This window comes from Pseudoliparis swirei, chromosome 1 (assembly GCF_029220125.1).
Source record: "Pseudoliparis swirei isolate HS2019 ecotype Mariana Trench chromosome 1, NWPU_hadal_v1, whole genome shotgun sequence".
Classification (NCBI taxonomy): Eukaryota; Metazoa; Chordata; class Actinopteri; order Perciformes; family Liparidae; genus Pseudoliparis; species Pseudoliparis swirei.
This window is the reverse complement of record NC_079388.1, coordinates 9,554,052-9,579,067: the sequence shown is the minus strand read 5'-3', so window position 1 is coordinate 9,579,067 and position 25,016 is coordinate 9,554,052. Positions and strand designations below refer to the sequence as shown.

At 41.6% G+C, this 25,016-nt stretch overlaps 2 protein-coding genes and 5 non-coding genes across 8 annotated transcripts; 1 reads left to right on the top strand and 6 right to left on the bottom strand.

The window, feature by feature from the left end:
* The first annotated feature begins 320 nt into the window (after positions 1–320).
* Positions 321–14,135, top strand: fam83hb (family with sequence similarity 83 member Hb). Of its 2 annotated transcripts, XM_056418240.1 has the most exons (8): positions 321–666; positions 7,018–7,210; positions 7,300–7,632; positions 8,662–8,826; positions 8,966–9,090; positions 9,210–9,767; positions 9,894–12,558; positions 13,122–14,135. In XM_056418240.1, the coding sequence occupies exons 2-8, from the start codon at positions 7,088–7,090 to the stop codon at positions 13,140–13,142; spliced, it is 3,990 nt and encodes a 1,329-aa protein (XP_056274215.1). In that variant the 5' UTR covers positions 321–666; positions 7,018–7,087; the 3' UTR covers positions 13,143–14,135. The 2 variants fall into 2 exon arrangements, with proteins under 2 accessions (XP_056274215.1, XP_056274225.1); XM_056418250.1 differs by lacking the exons at positions 321–666; positions 7,018–7,210 and having other exon boundaries at positions 7,593–7,632; positions 8,634–8,826.
* Positions 14,136–15,220: 1,085 nt separating this feature from the next.
* On the bottom strand, positions 15,221–17,591 carry si:ch211-199g17.9 (uncharacterized protein LOC108180085 homolog; the record flags this gene model as incomplete). The annotated part of the gene is made up of 7 exons (XM_056421027.1): positions 15,221–15,704; positions 15,820–15,886; positions 16,006–16,069; positions 16,155–16,244; positions 17,073–17,127; positions 17,272–17,319; positions 17,465–17,591. Coding segments are annotated over 7 exons (546 nt in total), but the record flags the coding sequence as incomplete, so codon positions are not given.
* Positions 17,592–17,680: 89 nt separating this feature from the next.
* LOC130199109 (U8 small nucleolar RNA) lies at positions 17,681–17,812 on the bottom strand. The gene has a single exon (XR_008832756.1). It is a non-coding gene; the product is annotated as a U8 small nucleolar RNA (small nucleolar RNA).
* Positions 17,813–18,128: 316 nt separating this feature from the next.
* Positions 18,129–18,259, bottom strand: LOC130199132 (U8 small nucleolar RNA). Its single transcript, XR_008832761.1, has one exon. It is a non-coding gene; the product is annotated as a U8 small nucleolar RNA (small nucleolar RNA).
* Positions 18,260–18,586: 327 nt separating this feature from the next.
* LOC130199119 (U8 small nucleolar RNA) lies at positions 18,587–18,717 on the bottom strand. Its single transcript, XR_008832759.1, has one exon. It is a non-coding gene; the product is annotated as a U8 small nucleolar RNA (small nucleolar RNA).
* Positions 18,718–19,025: 308 nt separating this feature from the next.
* On the bottom strand, positions 19,026–19,156 carry LOC130199114 (U8 small nucleolar RNA). Its single transcript, XR_008832757.1, has one exon. It is a non-coding gene; the product is annotated as a U8 small nucleolar RNA (small nucleolar RNA).
* Positions 19,157–21,342: 2,186 nt separating this feature from the next.
* On the bottom strand, positions 21,343–21,473 carry LOC130199126 (U8 small nucleolar RNA). Its single transcript, XR_008832760.1, has one exon. It is a non-coding gene; the product is annotated as a U8 small nucleolar RNA (small nucleolar RNA).
* Positions 21,474–25,016: the final 3,543 nt, after the last annotated feature.

The following is a 25,016-nucleotide window of genomic DNA, read 5'->3' as shown; positions in this document are numbered from 1 at the left end:
TTGAATTAAGAAATGGTTATTTATTCTGTCATACATTATATATACAGCTTTGGACGGCTGCCAGACATTTACAAAGTCTTCATTGTCAACCTTCCCACATACAAATACAAAGGACAGGGACACTGGTTCAACATTTCATATTTAGGCAGTGCTGACAATCCAGCAATCTTAACATAGGATGCCAAAATAAAACAGGTGGTGCAAATGGTGAACAAAGTCCTGAAGAAAAAGTTTGGATAAACTTCTGTTTCATGAAGGCCAGAACAATCCCAAATGAACAACACTTTTGAAAGACGCCACTGGGAGTGAACTTCCACTGGTCTTCTGTTTCCAGTGATCAACGGGTTTTGGGAGGAGTCTCCCCGGTGGGAAAGCCGTGCCTCACCGGAGCCGCGTCTCCTTCCTCATTCAGCGCGCTGATGTGTGCTCGATGTGGCTCCGGAGGTCCACACCCCGCGTAGAGAAGCAATTAGCCGGGCCTGGAGTCCCTGAGGCCTCGCGTCGCCTGTCCTCGCTAGTTGACAGCGGAGGGCGCACACCGGGGCTTTGGGTGGAGTTGAGGCCCGATCCGAGGAATACGGAAGGAGACGCGCATCGGCGGCTTCACAGAGAAGCGCGAGACCCGTCGGCACAGAGAGGAGACGAGTACTGCAGCAAAGTGTGGAGGTACGGACTGGAGTGGAAATGAAGGCGAAGTTTGCAAAGTGCATAATGGGACAACAGACAAGACAAAATACATTTGAAAAACATTACATTCGTACGGAGGGGTTATTATATTATATTGGGTCCTGTTTTATTATATTTTAAAAAGTATCCGATATGCAGTATTCTACTCCATTGTGTCCTTTGTCCTTTTGTAATTATACTCTATCCTCTTTTTTCTATTTCATCTGTTTCTGTCTCTTTGTGAGGACAGATCCTGTTTTATTATCCTCCAGCAGTATCCTAATGATGTCCTATTTCTATAATCAATTCTATATGTTTCCCTCCTGGTGTAATATCTCATGTACACTCAAAAAAACGATTCAAGCCCTTCTTAGAGGTGACACATTTAAATATTGTTTGATACATTTAAATAAATCAATTACAAAACGAAGATATTTATATTGAATGGGTGTAACACAAAATGTAGGAATACTTTCATTTATTAGATTTATTTAGGTTACACTCACAAAAACGATTCAAGCCCTTCTTCGAGGTGACACATTTAAATATTGTTTGATACATTTAAATAAATCAATTACAAAAATAGATATTTATATTGAATGGGTGTAACACAAAATGTATGAATACTTTCATTTATTAGATTTATTTAGGTTAGATGGTGTGCATATCAACTCAAAATAAATGTGTTTCATTGAGGACGACCCTTTGCACATGCGCCAGCTGAAAATCAGTTGTTTACATGAGGTGAAGACCCTTTCAGAGCTGCACGGTGGTGTAGTGGCTAGCACTGTCGCCTCAAAGCCAGAGGTCCGTGGGTTCAATACCCAGTCGGGGCGTTCCTTCTGTATGGAGTTTGCATATTTAGTTAGTTAGTTAGTTTATATTTTGAGTTGGACAACCTCAACAGCAGCCTAAAGTGTATAGAGGATTAATTATCGTGGTAGCTGCTGCTGTGCATTGCAAAACCTGAACAGTCTTGTTATTGTAGTCAAAGCACAGAAGGCTCAGCATCGGCTGCCAACTGCTGCTCTTTCTCCTGCCTTTTGAAGACATTCCCGAAAGAGCCCAAAACTGGCACTATTTTTTGGTCAGATCGTGTAGAGAAATGTCTGCACTGCATTGTATGGGATAGCGGTAATAAATAATGCTTAAAAAAGGCAGAGACACTTTTAGGAGCGTGAAAAGGCAGAAACACGTTTAGGAGCGTGTCTAATGCATTGGCTGCACAATACTTTGTATGGATTGCAGGTTGTCATTTTGCTAGCATGACATCCCTCTAATTAACAAATATTGTTGAGATAACACACGGTACTTGTCCTGCAACCTTGTGTTGAGCAAGCAAGACACCTTACCTCCTTCGAAAGGCTTCGATCTATTGGCTCTTATATTATCTTTATTACATTTGTTTGCATCTTTGTACCAATGTAACGACTCAAACCTCACCTTTCCAGGTTTCGCCTCAATTCACTCAAAGTGACTCACTGGATAGGAAAAATCCGACATGTGTTTATAATTTGGGGGGGAAAGTGTGTAGTGCCAGCTCTTTTTTGTGGCAAGTCTCTGGATGTGTGCTTCTTATTATAGATTCCATCTTGTCACACGAGCAACATGATGAAGACGGCATCCCATTCATAGCTGTGTTTGCATTGTAAATGATACAAGGGGTCATTGTTTGTGGATGTAAAACATGTATGAGCATGTATGTGCTTCCTAGGGAGAGGAAATGAAAAGTAGACGTATTTCTAAGCTTTTGTTGTTGGGCTTTACCACACAAGAGGGCCGCAGACGCTAAGGCGGTTGGAACAGACGGCGAGGACTGCAGTGGACCTGTTTTTCAAGCAGTACTGCTATGAAGAACACAGTAAGGAGAAGGAGGGATGTGTGCCACCATCTGTCCTCATGCAGTATACATTCCCCTGTCTTTAGTGGGACTTTGAGATGCCAGTTCAACAGGTGTGATGATATACTGAGAGACAACGCATGCTCCGTGTTTGCATTTATCTATGTTTATGTGTGTTAATCTGACGAAAGTGGCACTGAAAGGTCCTGACAGGAGCACCGAGAGATTAGCGGCTCATCCCTCCAAACCTGTTTTGTGCTATTCGTTTCTGACGCCATTCAGACCATATTATCGCACAAAATGAATCAACCGAACAGGTATGCCGGTTCATTTGTGGTGTTTGTTTAGGGAGGAGTGTGTGATGCATGTGTGTGAGACAAAAGAGGAAAGAGAAAAGATTTGAGGGAGTTTGTGTCTCCTCAGACTTGTTTCTCTCATTCATGTCGCGACAGAAAACATCCTCAGCTCTTCTCATGGTAGGAATGCTGAGAATGAGCCATTTACACACTCGGTGAGCAAACATTTGGCACATCTGAATATTAGGTGTGTCAGCGTCGTCGAGCTGCAGTCGGTTGCCGCCTGCCTGTGGTTTCGTGTTTCAAACCGGCTTTGTCAGTGGTGCATTTAGGGCAAGCTCGTCCTTGTGTGGGGGACAGAGAGCTTAAACTAAGGTAGGAACAGAGAGAGAGAAAAAGATCTCTATCATCATGTCACTGTCTACGGTTTGATATTGACTGCAGTTGCTATAACAACAAACAAAGCAGCAGAATTTGTTTGAATATGCAACCAGTCCACCAGCTGAGGTGGAGAAAGAATGCCATGCTTCTTACTTTGTGTTATTCTTGCTCTTATGTGTTGCTGTTATTTCATTCAGCAGTGACCCAGAGGGGAATCGGAAAGTCTCGGGCTATCTTGAGCTCTACTGTGCTCTGTAGTCTACTCCGCTCATATTCACCTCGGGGTTGATATGCACCGGTTCGCTATTTTCCTCTCAAGTCGAGTTTTTTAATAAACTATTTTCATATATTCATTCCCGTTTTCAAGTAAAACTACTGAACATTTCCTGCTTTCCTCTCCTCAATTGTGTTTTATGTGTTGATATATTTTGTTTTTAGTGGCAATCTTTTGCTATTTTCTTAGTTAACAATAGACAATTGATAATACTGAAAAGAAGAAATAAAGTAATTAAAAAGCACTTGCAGTGTTTTTGTTGGCTGTTGTGTTGCCACATATTATGACTAACACGGCCAGGTACATACCTCTAAATCTATGGCTGTTATCACACGTCCTCAGGTATGTTCTTTCCTGTTGCCTCAGCATAATTCACCTGATTACGCAGGAAGCCCCAGGCTGCTAAACGTCTAGAAAATAAGGAACTAAACAAAACACTTAAAATAAGTTTGGATTCGTCCATAATAGAAACTTGGCTGGGGTAAAATTATTCCATGAAAGTAGTATGTGCATCGAACATACCTCGCTGCCCGCTATGGAACTTTTTAATGGGAACAGCACACCACGAAGGCCCACTTTCTATGGCTCAAAATAAGTAAGGAAACAAGATGTCAGCCATTTTGCCAACAGATGAATCACCAGAGACCAGAATGTTGCAAATTATCCCCGGGCAAGGCAAGGCCGGGCTACCCGGTGACTCACCAGGTCTCTGAGTAAACCAGCTTCTTCCACTCATTACGGCTTAGGACTTTTTATCTCGCCACCGATCTCTCAAGTGTGCGAGGAAGTTAACAGAAAACACGTAACACACTTCTAAAGCAGGTCCAACCTTACAAAACCTCTTCTCATCCTCCCACTCAGACCCCGGGAAGCACACACCCGTATCGACCATGCACCCAGCTGTCAACACACCACAGTTCCTGAGGCTGTACTTCTCCGTGATGATATATCCACACAGTCAAAAACACTTCTTGTCTTGACCACATGCGGCAATGTGCAGAAGGGACACATGCATAGTCCTGAGATGTCCACGTGTTTAGCTTACTTTGAACACTTGGACTTATTTGAAGGTGACCAATGCAGAATGTACTGTCAGGACTAAATATCCGTGCGGGCCTGTCCTGGTTGACAGGCTGATGCTCTTGATGGCTGAGGGTTGGAATCCAGCCTGAGAACTCAGTTGGTGAGCATTTACTTTATCTGTTGAAAGCAGATACAGTAAACCACAAAATAATGACTTTATTTTTCTTATTTGATACTAAACGGAACATCTTTACGTTCTGACGTGTTGGCTAGAAAAAACAAGCAATTTGATAGCCAAATGATGAATTGATTTGATGCTCGAATAAAATAATCAGCAGATGAATAGATAAAGAAAACAATCACTCGCTGCAGACTTAATTGTTATGATTATCTCCCTCCTTGTGTTTTTAGTCAGGAAGTTTCTTTTTGTCAGGTACTGTTATCTTTGCCTTCTATTTATATTGTTTTTAGATGGTGGCTTATTGTCTCTATCGGGCTTTGAGTGAGAGAATTGGTATCTAATTCATTGATTTAACCTGCATACAAATTGTGTGAAGGATAATGAACTTGGCTGTTAGGGTCTGTGGATCTGCGAAGTGATTCCTAAACGTCTCCATCCTGTTTCTCAACTATGCAATCGACCCTTCACAAAGTTGTTATTGACAATGTTTTTTTTACTGCCTCAAATTAAGTCAGTTCAAGTCATGGCATAGCTGACAGCATCATCATGCTCTCATATGTCAAGATGTGGGTTTGACTGAACCAGATTGTACAGGATAAGGTCCGAGTAGCAACTTGAAGCGTGACGCACCAGCAGGAGGACTGACTGAGCCAAGATACAAGGAAACCTGTCTCTACACCTCTAAATGCCTTTCTTACTCCTCCCTTTCTCTTACTGGACAGATATGAAGTCTGAGGAAGTTACAAACAATGTCTTGGATAAATGTCAACAGTTATTTTTATGGTAGTGCCCCACCTATTTTTTATTTCTGTAACATGAATGGCAATTTAAAAAAAAAACTCTCAATCGCAACACAATAAGAATGTATTTAGAGATACATCTGCACCATTTCTCTCCTTAACTGCATCATTGTGCCTCGTAAACTTAGGCAAATTCCCCTCAGCTGGGAAAAAAAAAGAGTTTGTGGAGATCTGTTACAACTGGTAACGTCTGCCGTAACATATAACCATGTTGTATCGTGAGCCGGTAACGGTGTGCTAATATGACACCTTTTCTTGTTAAACTTACTGCACAAGCTTTTGACTCGACATGGTCAAGTTTGCAGACGACACAACATTGATAGGTCTCATCACCAAGGATGACGAGACCCTCTACAGGAGGGAGGTCAACCTTCTGACCACGTGGTGCGGAGCCAACAACCTCCTGCTCAACAACAGCAAGACCAAAGAGATCGTTGTTGACTTCCGGAAAGGCCACACCCATCACCCACCACTGACCATCAACGGTGCGGACATTGAGCAGGTCAGCAGCACCAAATTCCTGGGGGTGGAAATCAGTGAGGACCTCTCGTGGACAGCCAACACTACATCGCTGGCAAAGAAAGCACAGAGGCGCCTCTACTTCCTCCGGAAACTGAGGAAAGCAGGAGCCCCCCATCCATCATGTGCACCTTCTACCGCGGCACCATCGAGAGCATCCTGACCAACTGCATCACTGTGTGGGGCGGAAGCTGCACAGACCACAGCAGGAACGCCCTGCAGCGCATAGTGAAGGCAGCTGGAAGGATCATGGGTGCCTCACTCCCCCCCCTCCCATCCCTGCAGGACATATACAACACCCGCCTCACCCGCAAAGCGACCTCGATTGTGAGTGACCCTGCCACCCCTCACACGGTCTCTTCAGCCTCCTGCCCTCTGGGAGGAGGTACCGGAGCCTCCGGGCTCACACTGCCAGGCTGTCCAACAGCTTCATCCACCAGGCTGTCAGGAAGCTGAACTCTCCCCATCCTCCCACTCCGTCCTCTTTCAGACTCACATGTCTGAATGCTGCTAGCACAATTTATGTTGTCTATATGTTTACATGTTTCTTACTATTTTTGCACTTTATGTTGTCTATGCACTTTATGTTGTCTATATGTTCACAAGTTTTTTACTATTTTTGCACTCTATGTTGTCTATATGTTGCACAATTCACTTTATGTTGGACAGAAGAGAAACGCAATTTCGATCTTCTGTATGTTTGCACATATGGAAAATTGACAAATAAAACTGACTTTGACTTTGACTTTGACTTCTTGTGTACAAAGCGTTCTTCCTCTCACCAGCCTCAGGAATATTTGGTTAAATTATGCAGAAGAGGCGGGAGTGGTGTGTTGTCTAGTTGCAACGACAAAAGCATCGTGACTGAACCCATGAATATCGTTTTGTGTACCTGTTTGCTCTGAGATTCTTTAGAAGCCTAAACATTAAAAAAGTTCTGTCCAGATGCTTGATCAATTACAATTTCTTTTTAACAATTATTAAAAAGAAAGTCCAACTTAATTTTTCTCTCTGTGACCTTTTCTTTTGCTGCACAGGAACAAAGTCCTCCTCACTTAATTCTTCTCACCTGAGGCCTGACCTTTGACCCCAACCCTCTCTCCAACCATGGCACACCGATCTCAGAGTTCATCGGTGGGCGATAACCCCCTCGACCCAAACTACCTGGTCCCTCATTACCGCGAGGAGTACCGCCTAGCTATTGATGCTCTGATAGAAAGTGACAAACAGGTAACACCGCAGTTTTGTTCTTGTACATTATAATTATTGAAAAAGATGTATTGGTTTAATGAATTTGGGTGTGTCTCCTGTCACGCCAGGGTTACTTTGAGTTCCTCCAGAATGCAGAAGTGTTCAGTTTCCTGTCACAGGGAGAAATAGAATTTATCAAGTCCACAATCCAGATGCCCAACCAGACCTCCGATGATCCAGAGCTGACATGCCACGAGGGAAGCCAGCCGGCTGATGGCTCTTCTGATACTTACTGGCCCATGCAGTCTGAACTAGATGCCCCGGGGCTGGACATGGGCTGGCCAGTGCCGCAGCCAGGCTTCATGGGGCCCACGGAGGTCACCACTCTAGTCAACCCCTCTGACCCAGACATGCCCAGCATCAAGGAGCAGGCCAGGAGACTCATTAAGAATGCACGCCAAGTAAGTAGAACGGAGGGTAAACAAGCGTTTAACTTGCATATCCTGTTTGCTTTCCACTGGTATTACTGGGAAAAGCAGCATCTGCATCTTAAGATCAGAGCATTACACAGTCATAAACATACAGTTATTCTGTGTACGGCAAGAAATCTGCGATGTATGCTTTGTTTCTAAGCACATGTCATACTTTTTCGCGAATCTGAAAGTGGATGGGTGGGAAACATCGATAACGTAATAAATGAACACACCATTTCTTACTCCTGAATGTCCTCTTTCTCTGTCTTATCGGTATGTACGGAAACAAATCAATCTTTAGCTCTTATTGAAATAATGGGCTGGCAGTGATCAGTGTGTGTGTATATATCTAATCTTACCTTTTATCTGCCACTGCCGACTTCAACACTACTCCCTTTCAGAAAACATTTAAAACTTACTGGCCTTTAAAATATAGTTTACATGTAGTGAACATGAGTCAAACAAAGTTCGAAGGTGTGACTCCTGTGTTCAGGCATACACGTGTTTCAACATGCACATAGAAAGAAGACAGACAGCTTTGAGACAGCTTTCTATTCCACGTTTATTGCAGACATCTTTTATAGACATTAATATTTATTGTATTGCTGATACAATGAGGGCAGTCACATTTCCATGTAGTCTCAGTTATGTGTGCCAGTTGTTTTGTACATGCATTCATCATAGGGCAATGAACTAAGCTTAGTGTATTTTGAGTGAGGAATGAGGAAGAGATGTCTTAATGCTGATGTGCACAGTTAATTATTACATTTGTATAGTATCTATGGAACGCTGTAAATAGCATACATAAATTAGTCTTAACAGCCTACTTACTTATCACATTGTCAGGAGAAACATTGACACAACCCCATCAAAAGTAGCATACACATGTAAAGTTTAAATGTTGCAATTTTAAATGATCCATATAATCAAATTTATTATAAAACTGAACTAATAAAGACACTAAGACAGTACTATATTGACCAAACAAGTTTTCTTGTGTTTGCTCTTCTGTTTCAGGTTATTGCCGTGGTGATGGACACGTTCACAGATGTTGACATTTTTTCAGATCTCCTGGACGCGGCAGCTCGCCACATTGCAGTTTACATTCTACTGGATGAGCAGGAAGCCCATAACTTTGTTTCTATGGTGGAAAACTGCAAAGTCAACTTGGATATGCATCCTGTGAGTTTGATTCTCCAACATTTCCATTAAGACTGGGCTGCCCGTTGGCTATCCTTTGACATTTATGTTTTTTAAAACTTTTTTATAACACGACATTTCCATTAAGACTCCATAACATGATTGAAATGTGGTTTTACAGATGGTGCGGGTCAGGACTGTGGCAGGGGTAACCTATTACTCCCGTACGGGGAAATCATTTAAGGGGCAGGTGAAGGATCGTTTCTTACTGGCTGACTGCAAAGCTGTACTCAGTGGCAACTACAGGTGAGTCATTCCATTGTGTTTATTATATTTTTATAAAATTATTAAGACACCTTTGCCTATCACTTTGCAAATTTAAGTACTTTAATGGCTTCCAACGGTTTTTTCGTTTTTTCTTCCAGTTTCATGTGGTCTTTTGAGAAGATCCACCGCTGCATCGCCCACCTCTTCCTCGGGGAGCTAGTTGCCACCTTTGATGAAGAGTTTCGCATTCTCTTTGCTCAGTCCGAGCCTTTAGTCATTGACCCATCCAAAGCAGCACTCGCTCTCTCTGACAGCAGCAGCACCAGCAGTTACTTGGGGAACCAGTTCAGCCTGAAGAGGACCCAGTCTTTACTTAACCCCATGTCTTTCCGCAGGCAGCCCGAGGTTTCCCCTGCCTTCCCCTATGGAGACTCTGATCGTAACCTGGCACTTCCTTTCCGAAGGAACGATCCATTCCGTCAAACCGTCGAACCTGTGACGTCAACTTTAATTGGAAAATATTCCCAGCAACAGTTTCGTCCGCAGCAGTCATACCTGGACCAGGGGAGATCCATAGTTTCCCGGCAAATGGATTTGAATTCCTCCGCCAGCAAGAGGCACAGCTATGCAGAGGGAACCCAGGAAAACTACTCCTCTTCAAGGCAATACATGAAGAACAGAGTCATGAATGATCTGGATGAGACAGATGTTCAAAGGTAGTTAACCCTTTAATATCTACAACTGATTGGAATCTGAATTTTTCAGAAATATCACATGTATGGTCATCTTAATTTAGTACATGTATTTACACATAATTAAGAACCACCATATTTCATTTTCAGGGAGCAGACCCAAAGTACATATTACCTCAACGAAGGGCCTGGGCCGGGATCTAGCCATGGACACTACGACAGACTTCGAGGTCGTCCTTCACAACTCTACATTGACCAGCATTCAGATTCAAACTATCGCTCAGATCCGGAGCCTCCACCAGGAAAGTTTACCCGAAGCTACTTTTCAACTGAGGACTTGAGAGGACCGCAGGTACCTCCGTTAGCTGGGCGGTATGGAGGAGATTTCACCAATAAAAGGCCGACCATAGGTCAGCCGTATGCCTGCCAGACTTCACCCACACAGCTCCACCCACCAGAGAAGAAACAAAACAAACACACAAAGAAGCCATCTGATCAAGAGCCGGATGAAGAGGAAGCTGCCAGGGAAGGCCTGAGGAGTTGGAGGATCCAATCCTATCTCAACACTTATGATGAGAGTGGAGAAGAAGGTCTGGCTCAACCTTTGGGGCCTGATGCATTTGAAGATCTTCCACCGTCTCAGCAGCCGAGTGCCACTGAACAATCAGCCGCCCGCTTTGGAACAAATGAGCCACCGAATGTTACCCCCAAACCCAGACCAGATATCATGAGACCGCGGTATGGAAAGCCTATCTTAAATGAGGGCAACAGTAACGATTCTGACCCAAAAACAACAGCCAAGGATCCGCTTCCAGTCAGTGACGTAAAGCCCTTTGCACTGGAGCAAAAAGCCAGGGAGGCTGAGATGGAAAGGGAGAGAATCTCAGAGAGGGTTGCAGCAAGGGAGGTGGATGTAGATACGGAGATGAAGGAGAATACAGATATCTTCCTGTCCAAACATGAATCATTCCATTCACGTATTAACCCCCTCCTTCAGCGTACCTCTCGCCTGCGTTCCTCGCTTATATTCTCATCTTCCAAAGGAGAGATGCACAGCGGTAGCCTCGGCCTAAAACCATCAACCGACCAAGACGAGGAGTTAGACACGGTGCGCACGTCCTCGATTGTGGCCCAGATCCTGGAGAAGAGAAGGTCCCTGTCTCGTGAGCCTTTCGAGTGGAGAAAGAAGGCTGAGGAGAAAGCGAAAGAGAAAGAATGGGAGAAAGAGATGGAGAAAGAAAGGGAGAAGCAGAGAGAAAGAGAGAGAGAGCTACAGCAGAAGGAAAGGGAGGTTCGAATGAAAGAAGAGATGAAAGAAAGAGAGAGAGAGCAACAGCAAAAGGATAATGAGATTCGAATGAAAGAAGAGATGAAAGAAAGAGAGAGAGAGCAACAGCAGAAGGAAAGGGAGATTCGAATGAAAGAAGAGATGAAAGAAAGAGAGAGAGAGCAACAGCAGAAGGAAAGGGAGATTCGAATGAAAGAAGAGATGAAAGAAAGAGAGAGAGAGCAACAGCAGAAGGAAAATGAGATTCGAATGAAAGAAGAGATGAAAGAAAAAGAGAGAGAGCGACAGCAGAAGGAAAGGGAGATTCGAATGAAAGATGAGATGAACGCAAAAGAGGAACCTCCGAAAACCGACGAAGAGGTAAAGAAGAGACCAACTGCTGAGCAATCGGAAGACGTGAACATGAATGACCCATCCAACCGACTGCAGTACTTCAAAGACCTGGAAGCCAAGAGAAATGGCTCAACCATGGAGACAGAGTCATCTCTAAAGGCTCCAGAGCCTGCTGAGAAAAAGCCAGACCGCTTTGATTATCATCCCCAAAGCTCTACAATCACTCCAAAGATCCCATCGGTCTCTGTTAGTTCAGCAGAACCTGAACCAAAGAAGACAGACATCTCTTCAAAGCTGGCCGAGTTAACTCGTAGATCTTCATTTAGTTCCTCAAAACCACCCGTGAACTTCGCCAAGCCTCCTCTGAGACACGTTGAGGCCTCTCCACCTCGTAAAGAGGAAAGTACATCTGAGAGTCAAATAAAGGATCTTTTCAAGTCTCTGAAGCCCCTCGCTTCTCCGAAGATCTTCAGGAGAGATCCGGTGAAGTTCAAAGGACTGAATCCTCGCCGCGTCTCTTCTGGCGAGGACACTCTGACCACAGATGCTACAGATGCAGAGAAGAGTGAACACAAAAAGAGTCGCTCTTACAGTTCTTCAACTCTTACACATGAATTCAGGGACGGACTGCACAAGGGTTTGGGATCTACTTCGTCCATCAACACACTCGGTGAGAGCAGGGGCGAGGGTAAGACACTTGACTTTTTAAAGAAGCAGACTCAGAGGCTAAAGGGATTCCTGGGGCCCAAGGATAAAGAGAAGAAGTCTTGCGGAGATGATCGGGGCATGAGCACGGTCCGAGAGTTCACTGAAGATTCAAGCAGAAAGCACAGTTTTTCATTTCGAGATAAAGGATCTACCACGCCAGACCAAGCTACAGGCTATCCCAAGACGTCAACCAGCATGTCGGGCCCATCTCGATACCAGAACCCGGGCAGCTCTGCTCTCTACAGCAGCAACCTACGAGATGACACCAAGGTCATTCTGGAGCAGATCTCAGCCAACAGCCAGAAGAACCGACTGGAGCGAGAAGAGACCGGAGGCGACAGAGATGGCGGGGCGAAGGGACTGGAGAGACAGAACTCCATCAAGAGTCGATTTCTGCATCCGCAGACCTACGTCCAGGAGCGGGAGGGATTACTGAAGAGGATAGAGAGTTTGAGGAAGGAGAAGAAGGTCTACAGCCGCTTTGAGGTATGTTTACAGCGTGGATGGGAAAGAGATATGAACAAAGGCAGCGCTGGGTGTAAACAACTAAAGCAGTTCAGACTTGTAATAGTGACGTCAGGAGTTTAGATTACAATTCATGACAGTAATCAAGTTGTTTAAAATATAAATCCTGTATTGTTAAGTGAATCAGATGCAGCAGGATACAGTACATTACCATTTTTTTGCAATCTTCTGAACCATACAAATGATCAGTTGCTTATGTCATTGAAATTTTTTTAAATTCCCAAACAATTCTGATTAATGTCGACATAGTGCATTTCACCTGTTAAAATCAATGTTGGTGGACACGCTAATGTTCATGGCCTTTTAACGAGTAGACAATAAGATTGTTAATGATTATTAATATTTTAAATAAACTGAATTTGTTTTTATATTTACTGGTTAAATATAAGTAAAAAGAAAAGTAAAAGAACATCGGGCTGTCCCTCATAATAATGACAGTAGAGAATGAGGGAGAGAACCGACGAGAATCGGGTGGAGTTCATACACTGGTGCATTCACTGTTCTCCCTGTTGTTCTCTTGACAGATGGGGAATAACTTGGGATAACGGAAGATGGAGGAGCCACCTTTTTATATGGAAACTGTTTATGCAAGATGATCAAAAAGACCCATTGACCAAATGTGACAGCGCCGCTCTCAAAGTACCTCTGTGGCTCAACTCTGCAGCCTTTACTGGATGTTCTCACAAAGTTATAAAACTTGAAAGACAATATATGAACATGCTGAAAACAAAATAAAGTAATTGGGTCTGGAATGTGCCTTTGTGCCAAGACCCGGTACTACTTTGACCATGTATGGTTACTGAGAGAAAGAACTGTGACTCCGTGTATCCTGGCTGCACGGGTTAATGTTCCACCAAACAGAAAAAGGTAGGGCAACACACCTAAAACTGAACTTGTATGAACGTGAATGAGGGAGTTGAAGAGGCTTAAAGTAAGACGGTACATGCTGCACCTGAGGGAGAGAAAACAGATTCATGCCAGTTTAAAAACTTGTGATATAACGCTGCATGTGTACGATGTGTGTGTGTGTGAGAGAGAGAATGTGAGTGTGTGAGAGTGTGTGTGTGTGAAAGTGTTTGTGAGTAAGTGTGTATGTGAGAGTGTGTATGTGAGTGTATGTGAGAGAGTGTGTGTGAGTGTGTGCGTGTGTGTGCGTGTGTGTGTGGTGTCCTTGTGGATTCGCTGTGTGCCGATGGTCCGCCAAGGGCATTATTGAAGCTTGGACAATTATTAACCCAGAGATGAGAGAATGAAGAGGAATAAAATGAGATGAAGGTTGATAAAGGCAGATATGTGAGATTCTAGAGAATGAAAAAAACCCCCAGTGAAACAAAACCGTTAACGTCCAATTCTAATGACGAGGTGGAGTTTTGATGCAGAGGGTCGTAAACCTTTCCATCAAGGCGTGGACCCACTTCTCAGGGTTGAAGATGTTAAGTAACTATTAAGAGAGACGTTCATGGCTCGAGGAGGCGGGTTAAACATGTAAGTGTGATCGCTCATGTCTTTTGTAATGTAAATAAAAAACGTAAAGCACTTGCAGTTGTTCTGAACACTGAAAAAAAGACAGAAAAGGTACAACGGTTTCTGTCTTTTCACTTTGAAATGAGTCGTCACCTTTACGTGAAAAGGAAGAGAAAAAGAAAAGCTCCAGTTTGTCGTACTGGAGCAGAGCCATGCTGAACTTCTGAGACCTCTAACTCCTCTGTGAGTACTAGTACACCAGAGCTTTAGAATACTAGTACACCAGAGCTTTAGAGTACTAGTACACCAGAGCTTTAGAGTACTAGTACACCAGAGCTTTAGAATACTAGTACACCAGAGCTTTAGAGTACTAGTACACCAGAGCTTTAGAGTACTAGTACACCAGAGCTTTAGAATACTATTACACCAGATTTAGAATACTAGTACGCCAGAGCTTTAGAATACTAGTACACCAGATTTAGAATACTAGTACACCAGAGCTTTAGAATACTAGTACACCAGAGCTTTAGAATACTATTACACCAGATTTAGAATACTAGTACACCAGAGCTTTAGAATACTAGTACACCAGAGCTTTAGAATACTATTACACCAGATTTAGAATACTAGTACACCAGAGCTTTAGAATACTAGTACACCAGATTTAGAATACTAGTACGCCAGAGCTTTAGAATACTAGTACATTAGTTGTGGTAGTTCCCAGGCGGGGCCTCAAACCCTTCCAGCGTGTTTTTTTTTTACCGTACATAAATGTCTGGAGGATCGATGGCCATGAAGACACTTCAGGGATTACAATTTTTTCTATACGGGATAATAATGTACATATTTATCTAAAAAAAGGGGATTGTTGTTGTTAATCTAAATAACAAATTTGATGATGATCATCTTCACTGTACTATCAAAGTGCCTTGTGTTTATTTTAATTTATATGCAGGGGGCGGTCTTGGCTGTAAAAAGTAATTGGCATTAAGTATGGTGAAATTAGTTGCTCAGGGCTAATGTGTTGTTGTTTTTTAAACCTCGGATAGTATTAAATTGTATTTGAAATACTGCAAAAAATGTCTTTTATTAAATCTCTTTAAAACAGAAATTGAATCTGGCTGTGTGCACATAAACACAGGATGCAAGCATGTTGTAGTGAATGGTTGTACTATTTTTATTTAAAGGCTCTACGAGATTCATAAAGTACATTTGAAAACAATATCACAACAATGGAAAAAACGTTATATATTTTTGAGATATTAATAACTTTTTAGTATAGAAATACACAATATGAACATAGCAACATATCCATACAGGACACGACTGCTGCAACTAAACCCCATTTAACAGGTTTGAGAATACATCAAAACAAAAGCAGCTAAGTGTTTCGGTCTCACAGAACCGGGTTTAGGAGGATCCTGCTTCTCCTGGTCTGATGGGACCCAGAAACCACGTTTGTGAGGTTTACGGTTTGGACCTGACAAGAATGGATCAACTCACTGGGGAGAAAACGAGGGACCCTCTGATTCTATAAACTACTCCGTTTCACTCCTGAGTCTCGGGAGCTGCCGGCGGCCTCTGCTTCTCCATCTCGTCGAGCTCCTCGTAGAGACGGTGCAGCTGAGCCAGCTTCATTTGTTCTGGAAGAATCACCAAATGAAAAGGGTTGGGAAGAGAAAAGAAACACTACATGTCCAAGAATAAATGTTCTACCGCTTGCAGAAAAATGATCGTACGTCGTGAGATGGAACTTACCGGCTGATAACAGCTGACTTTTTGTATTCTCTGCACTCTCTATTTCACCTGGGAGCATTTCTGGAGACTAAGGAACAATTTGAAGGTTACCAAGTTCGACATTGAGTCACACTTGACATCATTTTGTTTTAGAGATGCTGGAAAAAATATAGATTATTTATTTTTATATGAAGCAAACAAACTCACAAAGACAGAGTGCAGATTCTTATGCTGCTCTATCAGTTGATGCAGTTGGTTTTCAAACTTCATCCTGCAAAAACAAGGCTGACTTTATCAGAAATATATGACATTTAATTTAGAAAATTGTAACACATAATTGAAGGTTTAATAGGTACCGCTGCTTCCGGTGTTTCAGCTTTAACTCCTGAATTTCACACTTGTGCTGTTCCAGCAGTTGCTCGCTATTCTTGTTCTGCTTCAAATGCCTGCAGAACACACAAGTCATCATTAAGTACCAGATATAAACATGTATAAAGATTGTGACATTTGATTTCACCTAAACTTACAGGGTGCATATATTAGACCTGGTAGAAGACCTGCTGTTTGTACCTCTAGATATCAATAAAACATAATCATGTGGTATTACACAAAAATGTGCCATAGCCAAGATAACCTAAATATATAATACAATTAATCACACTGTGTTTAAACGTCTATTATCATTAAGTTATTATGCTTGCATATGTGGATTATATTAAATATATACAAGTAAACAAGACAAACAAAATATAAAAGCATTACATTTAAACAGTTGACAGGAAAAGCAAAGTGAGTCACACTGGTTCCAAACTCTGAAGCCCAGACGCTACATCGTAGAATGGGACACATATATATTATTTTTTGAATATCTCAAATCCATCTTGGAGTAAATGGTTCTAGTCAATATATGCCACAGAATATATTGTACCATTAAAAAGGTATGCACATGTACACTGAATTCATATTCCTTGTTTGTGTTACACATACTTGGCAAATAACAATTATTCAAATATAAAAATCCAAGTTTGTTCAAGAATGACCAAAAAATGAATCCGAAATGTCACGTCAATGTCAATCTGAAAGATTTGACACCAGACAATTTCTCAAAGGAAAAATAATTCCGTATTTGGATAAGTTGCTGCCATCTAGTGTTACATACTGTATCTAAAACACACAATTCTCACAATGTGAAGAAATATAAAACGTTGACAGGTCACATGACCACTCTTATCAGCTCGGGACGTTGTTTTGTATGTGGTTGCTGTGGAGCTCACCTCACAGCGTCGTGCTCAGACTCCTCACACTGGAACTGCAGCTTCCTGCACAACTCTGGAGAAAAACATCACAGCTCCTCGACTTATTATGTTTTGTTTGTGTATTTAGTATTTAGCAGATGAGATATTTGTTTCCAGAAAAAGTCCCAAAAAAATCTGCATGGCATACATCATCAATTACACATTAGTCTTTGAGTACCTTCTTTTTCTTTCTGCTGTCCTTCCAGTTTGTAAACTTCAACTTGTACTGTCACAACAACAACAACAACAACAGTGCCATGTTACGATATAACATTGTCACATGTGTTTAGATACATAACACATACGTCTCAGCAACAGGTTTAATTACAGCGTTAATAAAAACAATTATCAGGGAGGATTTTGTGTCTTACAAGTTATCAGCTCTTTCTGCAAAACGTCACTGGATGATTTGATCTCCTTAATTTCTTCCTCCAGGGCTCTTTTACCTGCAGCCAAACACAGTGCGCTTGCTATTACTTGCCTCAAACACAAACCATTGTATGTTTTTCAAACATGATTCAATCATCCTGACACCTGTGATTAAAAGCTCTTATTGAGCTATTCCATCGTATCTGTTTACATAGTAAATCAGAATGGTCTCGTAGGGTGTTGCAGTTCCCTACGAGATGGAGATATTAATCACATCTCATGGCTCTCCATTCATCATGTTCTGATACTCCATGTTAGGAGTAACAGGTAAGGATGTACCTCACTGAAGATGACAGAGAATGACGTATGAATCATTATGCTCAGTACGGACAGCTGTCTTACTCGCGGTTTTCAGTTATAATTGTATCTATATATGTGTGTGTCCAACTTGTACTTGTTGCATGCAGTTTACCATGTGTTGCTTAAACTCTGACCCGTACCCTTAAATTATTAAGATTATTGTTAAACCAAAAATAAGTTATGTGTTAATTATCGCCAGCACACCAAGTCTGATTAAATTTATCCGGACACTTCTGGTTAAAAGTTCATAAATCTCTACTAAGGTTTTCAAAAGAATGCAATTTCGTTTCGTTTTGTACATAGTAAATCAGAATGGTCTCGTAGGGTGTTGCGTTCCCTTCAAGATGGAGATATTAATTACATCTCATGGCTCTCCATTCATCATGTTCTGATACTCCTTGTTTGGAGTAACAGGTAAGGATGTACCTCACTGAAGATGAGGAAACATGACGTAAGAACCTTTATGACCAGTACTGACAGCTGTCTTACTCACGGTTTGAAGTTATAATATAAAAAGTGTTTAACTTGTACTTGTTGCATGTAGTTTACCGTGTGTGGATTAAACTCTGACCCTTAATTTATCAAGATTATTGTTGTACATGCTGTTTTTGTCTGATGAACCTAAAATAAGTCGTGTTTTAACAGACAGCACAACCGACCAGCCTGATACAAATTATCCTGAAACTTCTGATTAAAGCTCATGCATGTCTGTCTCCTGAGGTTTTGATAATATTGCTTTACCACTTTAGTTTTGTACATAGAAAATCAGAACGGTCTCATAGGGTGTTGCGTTCCCTACGAGGTGGAGATATTAATCACATCTCATGTTTCCCCATTCATCATGTTCTGATACTCCTTGTTTGGAGTAACAGGTAAGGATACACCTCACTGAAGATGGGGATGAATGCCGTAAGAACCTTTATGACCAGTACAGACAGATGTCTTACTCACGGTTTGAAGTTATAATATAATAAGTGTTCAACTATTACCTACTTGTATGTCGTTTTCCATGTATTGCTTAAACTCTGACCCTTAATTTATTAAGATTATTGATGTTTGTGTTTTCCTGTTAAACCTAAAATAAGTTTGATGTTAAATATCAACTAGACACCAAGCCTGATTCAACTCACCCTGACACGTCTGAAATCGAATGTATCTCTATTTTCGAAGCAATACTATTCGGTTTTATTTTTTACATAGTAAATCAGAATGGTCTCGTAGGGTGTTGCGTTCCCTACAAGAGGGAGATATTAATCATATCTCATGGCTCTCCATTCATCATGTGCTGATACTCCATGTTTGGAGTAACAGGTAAGGATGTACCTCACTGAAGATGACGTCGAACGACATAAGAACCATTATGATCATTACGGACAGCTGTCTTACTCACGGTTTGAAGTTATAATATAAAAAAATTTCAATTTGTAATTGTTGCATGTAGTTTACCGTGTGTTAATTAAGCTCTGATCCTTAACTTATCAAGATTATAGTTCTATATGCTGTTTTTTCTGTTAAACATAAAATAAGTCGTGCGTTAATTAGCATACACAGCACACCGTGACATCTGATTGGTGCGCATTCACGAAGCGTTTCTTCAATCTTAGACCTTCGTTTTGAAATGTTGTTCCATTGTATGATCAGTGCACCTCTATAAAACACTTTACACGTGATATAATGCTCATTTAACGGTTTTTGATCGTCTAATATAAGAACAAAAATCAGATGTATCATCGGAAGCGGAAGTAGAGCGCCACAAAGACAAACAAACGTGTCAAGATGGTCACTCCACATCCGGCTTTCGTCAGAGTTCCATGTTGAAATTCGTACTGACTTGTCCAAAGCAGCCAATAAGTAAAACGAACTACAGGACTCAAGCTGATCAAATTACAAATCAATTAATACGACAGAAAAATAACCGAAACGTCGATTTCACAAGACCGTCGCAAAGCGCCGACGTGAGCCCAATTCAACGCGAAGGCGGAAAGACGCGACAGTGAGTTCGCTGGCATCACTTTGTACCTTTGGCTTGAACGAAACCCGTTACAGGGGTGGATTTGAATTTCCACTACAAATTCAATCTTAAAGGTAGATGGAGAGCAGTTGAAATGTAAGAAGGAAGTGGAGGTGTGTCATTTATAAACTAACGTGGATTAAAACAAAACAAAATTTCTCCTAAAGATGTCGCTATTGGGTTTCAACATACTTAGAACAGTTTCCCTCCTCGTCAACTCACTCTTCACGCAAGGGGGTCATAGGCTACACATTCATAAAAAAACGTGAGAAGTTTAAGTCAGTCAAACACTACCTTGTTGCAGCCTTCTTAGTTTGCCCATCAACTGTTCAACTTTGGGCTCCAGCATTTCTCCATCTGACAGAAAGGGCACAAAATCTACCGCATCAGATTTATTTGAGGATTTTTAAAATTAGTTTAATTTGTACTTTGTAAAGCTCTACCTTCTCTCAGCGGTGTACCATTAACCAAGTCCTCAATGTTGATTCCTGTTAAATATAAATACGTGTTAATGTGAGAGGTCTCACTCCAACATTAATGTGTAACTTCAGGTGTCCCTAATAAGATAAAGTTATACGATACAAAAATGAACAGTTCTGTGAAATAAAGTTGATTTGAAAGCTTGTTCTTTGCAGCTATGTTACGGTGTTGTCTCAGACCGATATAGTTAGCTGGATGTTTAGCTAGTATTGACCTACAATGGTGCTAACCTTTCTCCTTTAGCAAACATGAATGACTATTACAAATTAAATTACACTTAATTAACGGTAATGTTTAAACAATTAGCCAGCTATATAGGAAAATACTAAACAATAAGCACCTTTTACTATTCTGCATTACTACAGTTTCACACCATGTTTTATTCAAAGTTAGCTTTAGCTTAATAGTTTACTTTTCATAGCCAACAACAACTGGATGACGAATTCTACCACGAATAACGTTATGCTAATTAGTTATTTTAAGTAAACATTAGCCACTATAGTAACTCGGAGTTTAATTTAAGATTAAGACATCTAACCTGCTGATTCGCTCATATTGACCCAGCCAGCAGTCTCTTCTTGAGCTATCTAGATGAGGAAATATCCTATTTTTACTAGCGAGTCCCTGAAGAGACGCAGCAGAATGGAAGACGAGAGGTTTGGCGCCAAAGGTTGTGCGCGCGCTCCATAGTAGGAGACCAATACACCGACTACCCGTAATCCTAAATCCAGTAACCTATCATATTTATGATTGAAAAGTAAACTGTTTCCTAGAGAGGTTTAATGAGTGTTAATAAATACAATGCAATAAAAACAATTATCAGGGAGGATTTTTTGTCTTACAAATTGTCAGCTCTTTCTGCAAAATGTCACCGGCTGACTAAATCTCCTTAATTTCTTTCTCCAGGGCTCTTTTACCTATTATAGTGTATGTCATTCAAATCATGATTCAATCTTCCCGACACTTATGTTAGAAAGCTAATGATCTCATAACTTATCAGGATCTTACGGTTGATTATTTACATAGTAAATCAGAATGGTCTCGTAGGGTGTTGCGTTCCCTACAAGATGGAGATATTAATCACATCTCATGGCTCTCCATTCATCATGTGCTGATACTCCATGTTTAGAGTAACAGGTAAGGATGTACCTCACTGAAGATGCTGAAGAACGACGTATGAAAACCTATACTCAGTCCGGACAGCTGCCTTACTCACGGTTTGAAGTTATAAAATAATAAGTGTTCAACTCGTAATTGTTGCATGTAGTTTACCGTGTGTTGATTAAACTCTGACTCTTGACCTTAATCTATCAAGATTATAGTTGTATATGCTCTTCTCTCTGTTAAACCTCAAATAAATGGTGTTAATTAGTATACAGCCAGCTCACCCAGCCTTCTGATTGGTGCACATTCACGAAGCGTTTCTACCTTCGTGTAGAAAAGCTTTGACGATGTATGATCAGTTTACCTATAAAACCCGCTACATGCTATTGCTCCTTCAGCGGGGTTTGATCGTTTAATTCAAGTTAATTGCTGTTTTTTTCTTTTGTTAAACCTAAAATAAGTCCTGTTAATTAGCATACAGGCAGCACAGGCAGCCTTCTGATTAACGCTTTTACTGCCTGTTTAAAAAAGTTCTATAGACAATTAATAACGTCCCATAAGCTACCACATGATACATGTTATAAGATCAAATACATGTATATTATATTATATATAAATGTCCACATTTACAGTTATACACTTATAGTCCAGGCAATCTAGCCAATTTTACCATTAAAAATTGAAATAAATGCAACAGAATTTATTTTTGCACAGAGGTCTTCTATGAAGTGTCTTGAATAACATACTAAAAGTCCTAAGAAATTACTGTTGCGGAAAAAGGTTAAATATGCAAAAATCCAAGATGGCCGACATAAATACATAATGTCTCATATCTCCATGATTGGATGTAATGGTCATGGAAAGAAATCCAATTTGGCCACCAAAAATCCATTTCTTATCATAGATATGTGCACTGATAAATGACATTTCATTTAATTAAATTGTATACTAATATAATCAAGGCAGGTAAGTATTTTGTAGTTTATTAACTACATTGAACTTTAGTAACATACTCATCAACATAAATTCTACACATCACATGAAGAGTACAGCAGAAAGGTGACACAACATGCTACTATTGTCAATACAGTGATTGATCATTGTAGATGTTACACTGTTGGAATGGGTCCAACTCAACCGTCGTCATCATATGCATTTGACAAATTTGGTACAGCTTACACCACGGCATTCTCTGCACACATTTGTGCAAGGCAGGCCATATTTTCGGCATGTGCACCTTTCGGATGGTACAGTCCTTTTTACAGCTATGACAGTTGACATCCAGCAGTTCTGATGAAGCGGCTGGTTGGTCGATCTGTATTGACAGATATCGCCCGTCAACAACTTTCCATCTATAGTCCTCTGGGCTCATATTGATGCAGGCATCTTCCTATTCCATAACCTAATAGTATACACAAAGGCTGTGATACTAAGAGGAGCCAGAGGTTGGTGGTAGACTTTGGGATTCCATGGCGGCGGTGACTTTTAAAACCTCATCACAGAACCACCGGTATAAGAAGCCGTCTATTCCTTCGTCTTCGGCACCACCATACATTGACACCAATGCCTTTTCTCCTGCTGCAATGATCGCCTCCTTTGCTGAATGAGATTGATTGAACACTCTGGTCTAATTGTAGAACACGGGGTCATTCTCGATTTTCTTGACTGCCACGCCCTTCCGAGACCAAACAGGCGAGATGTAGTATTACAGCCTGAAATTGCGTGGACAAAGAGCGGGTGATCACAAAGTTTAGGACCGAGCAACTCCCTGGATTGTTTAATGCACCAGACTCTCTTCTATTTGGTGGATTGTTTCGACTCCGGTGCCATGAACAACATGTGTGCGTCCATTTTGACATGGTGCAGTAGGAGCATCAGCAAGTCTGTGTCCTCCCTGATCAGTACAGTGTCTTTTGTTTGGGCAGAAGCAACTGCTGTTTGAACAATTAACACAATGACGTTGTGTGTTGCCTGGTCTATGCTACAGCCAGTTCCATCCAGCTTGTCGCTTAGATAATATGATATTTCTTTATTCGTCCCATAGTGGGAACATTTCAAAAATCACAGCAGCGGTGCACAACAGAGCATCAATGAAAATAAATATAAAACACAAAACAAAATACTAAAAACTAAATACTCATACTAAATATACAGGGGAAAAATAAAGTAACGTGCTGAGTTTGCCAGGATCTCCAGCGATCTACTGCAGTGTGTTGTGCAGCCTGACAGCAGCAGGAAGGAAGGACTTGTGGTTCCTCTCCCTCAGACACGGGGAGGAATCAGCCGGTGGCTGAAGGAGCTGTGCAGAGCTGCTGGTCCTGCATGGGGTGGGAGGCGTGGTTCATCAGAGACGAGAGCTTTGCCATCATCCTCCCGTCCCCCACCACCTCCACAGTATCCAGAGGACACCCAGCACGCTGCTGGCCTTCTTTAGCAGCTTGTTCAGCCTCTTCCTGTCAGCCGCTGCCATGCTGCTGCTGCTCCAGAAGACCACTCCTTCAAAGATGGCTGATGCCACCACAGAGTCCAAGAAGGTCTTCAGCAGTGCTCCCTGCACTCCAAAGGACCTCAGTCTCCTCAGCAGAAAGAGTCTGCTCTGTCCCTTTTTATATAGTGCATGTGCGTGGTCAGCCCAGTCCAGTTTCTTGTTCAGGCGAACACCCAGGTACTTATAAGATTTTACAATCTCAATGTCCAGTGGATGAATAATGGATGAATGGAAAAATGGATGATGGAAAAATAATGGATGAATCGCTGCTTGTTTGCTTTGGTGTTCAGGAAATCTTCTTTCTTTGATTGAATCATTATGTCACCACCGAAGTGTCTTGTCACACCAGCACAAGCCCCTGTTCTTCTCAGTTGTGTAGCATCTTTAGTTGCGGTCTCATCTTTGTACCCATAAAAGACAACGACAGCAGCTCCATACGTATGTGTGACGTACGCAACGTACATTTGACACACTGTCAGATGTAGATCAGCTTGGTCATGGCATGCAATGAAGTAGAACACCACCATCTAGTACATACTGGACATTTGCATTGGGTTCTCGTTGCTCTCCCTTCATAAACTCCAGAGCACATCGGCCAGTGTTGCCTTATTTGCCTGCAGAGGGAATGCAGCTAATTCAAACAGTGCAGGTGGATGAGTGCAGAGTTCATACATAAGGATAAAACATCTTCTGAACGTTGTCCTATAGAGCGTATTCACTCACGTGACCACAACCTTTGGCGGCCATGTTGGGGTCCATGCACAGCACTGTTTTGCTTTATTTTATGCCGCTCTTCTTTAGAAATGACCATTATATCCTGAAGGAGACACAATTGCAGTTCAAAGCGGTGTGCCTTGTGATTATGGTCCTGTGCCTCATTGTTGGATGTGGGACTAATTATTCAGAATATGGGTTTATCAGCTCAACAAGACGGGCTATTACTTCAACTTGTCATGCATCTACTTCATGTCATTGACATCTCTAGCTTGTCTAGCCTTTGACATATCCTTGTGTTGGTCAGTAGTCTCATATGACACACTAGTGAAGTTCTACATGGCATAAATGTTGGCACATGCTGGTATGGACATGACCCACAGTAGGCGTTGAGTTT

Coding starts and splice junctions, on each gene's coding strand:
- fam83hb (XM_056418240.1), top strand. CDS start 7,088: ATGGCACACCGATCTCAGAGTTCATCGGTGGGCGATAACCCCCTCGAC. Junction 7,211..7,299: donor TGATAGAAAGTGACAAACAG/GTAACACCGCAG, acceptor CTGTCACGCCAG/GGTTACTTTGAGTTCCTCCA. Junction 7,633..8,661: donor TCATTAAGAATGCACGCCAA/GTAAGTAGAACG, acceptor CTTCTGTTTCAG/GTTATTGCCGTGGTGATGGA.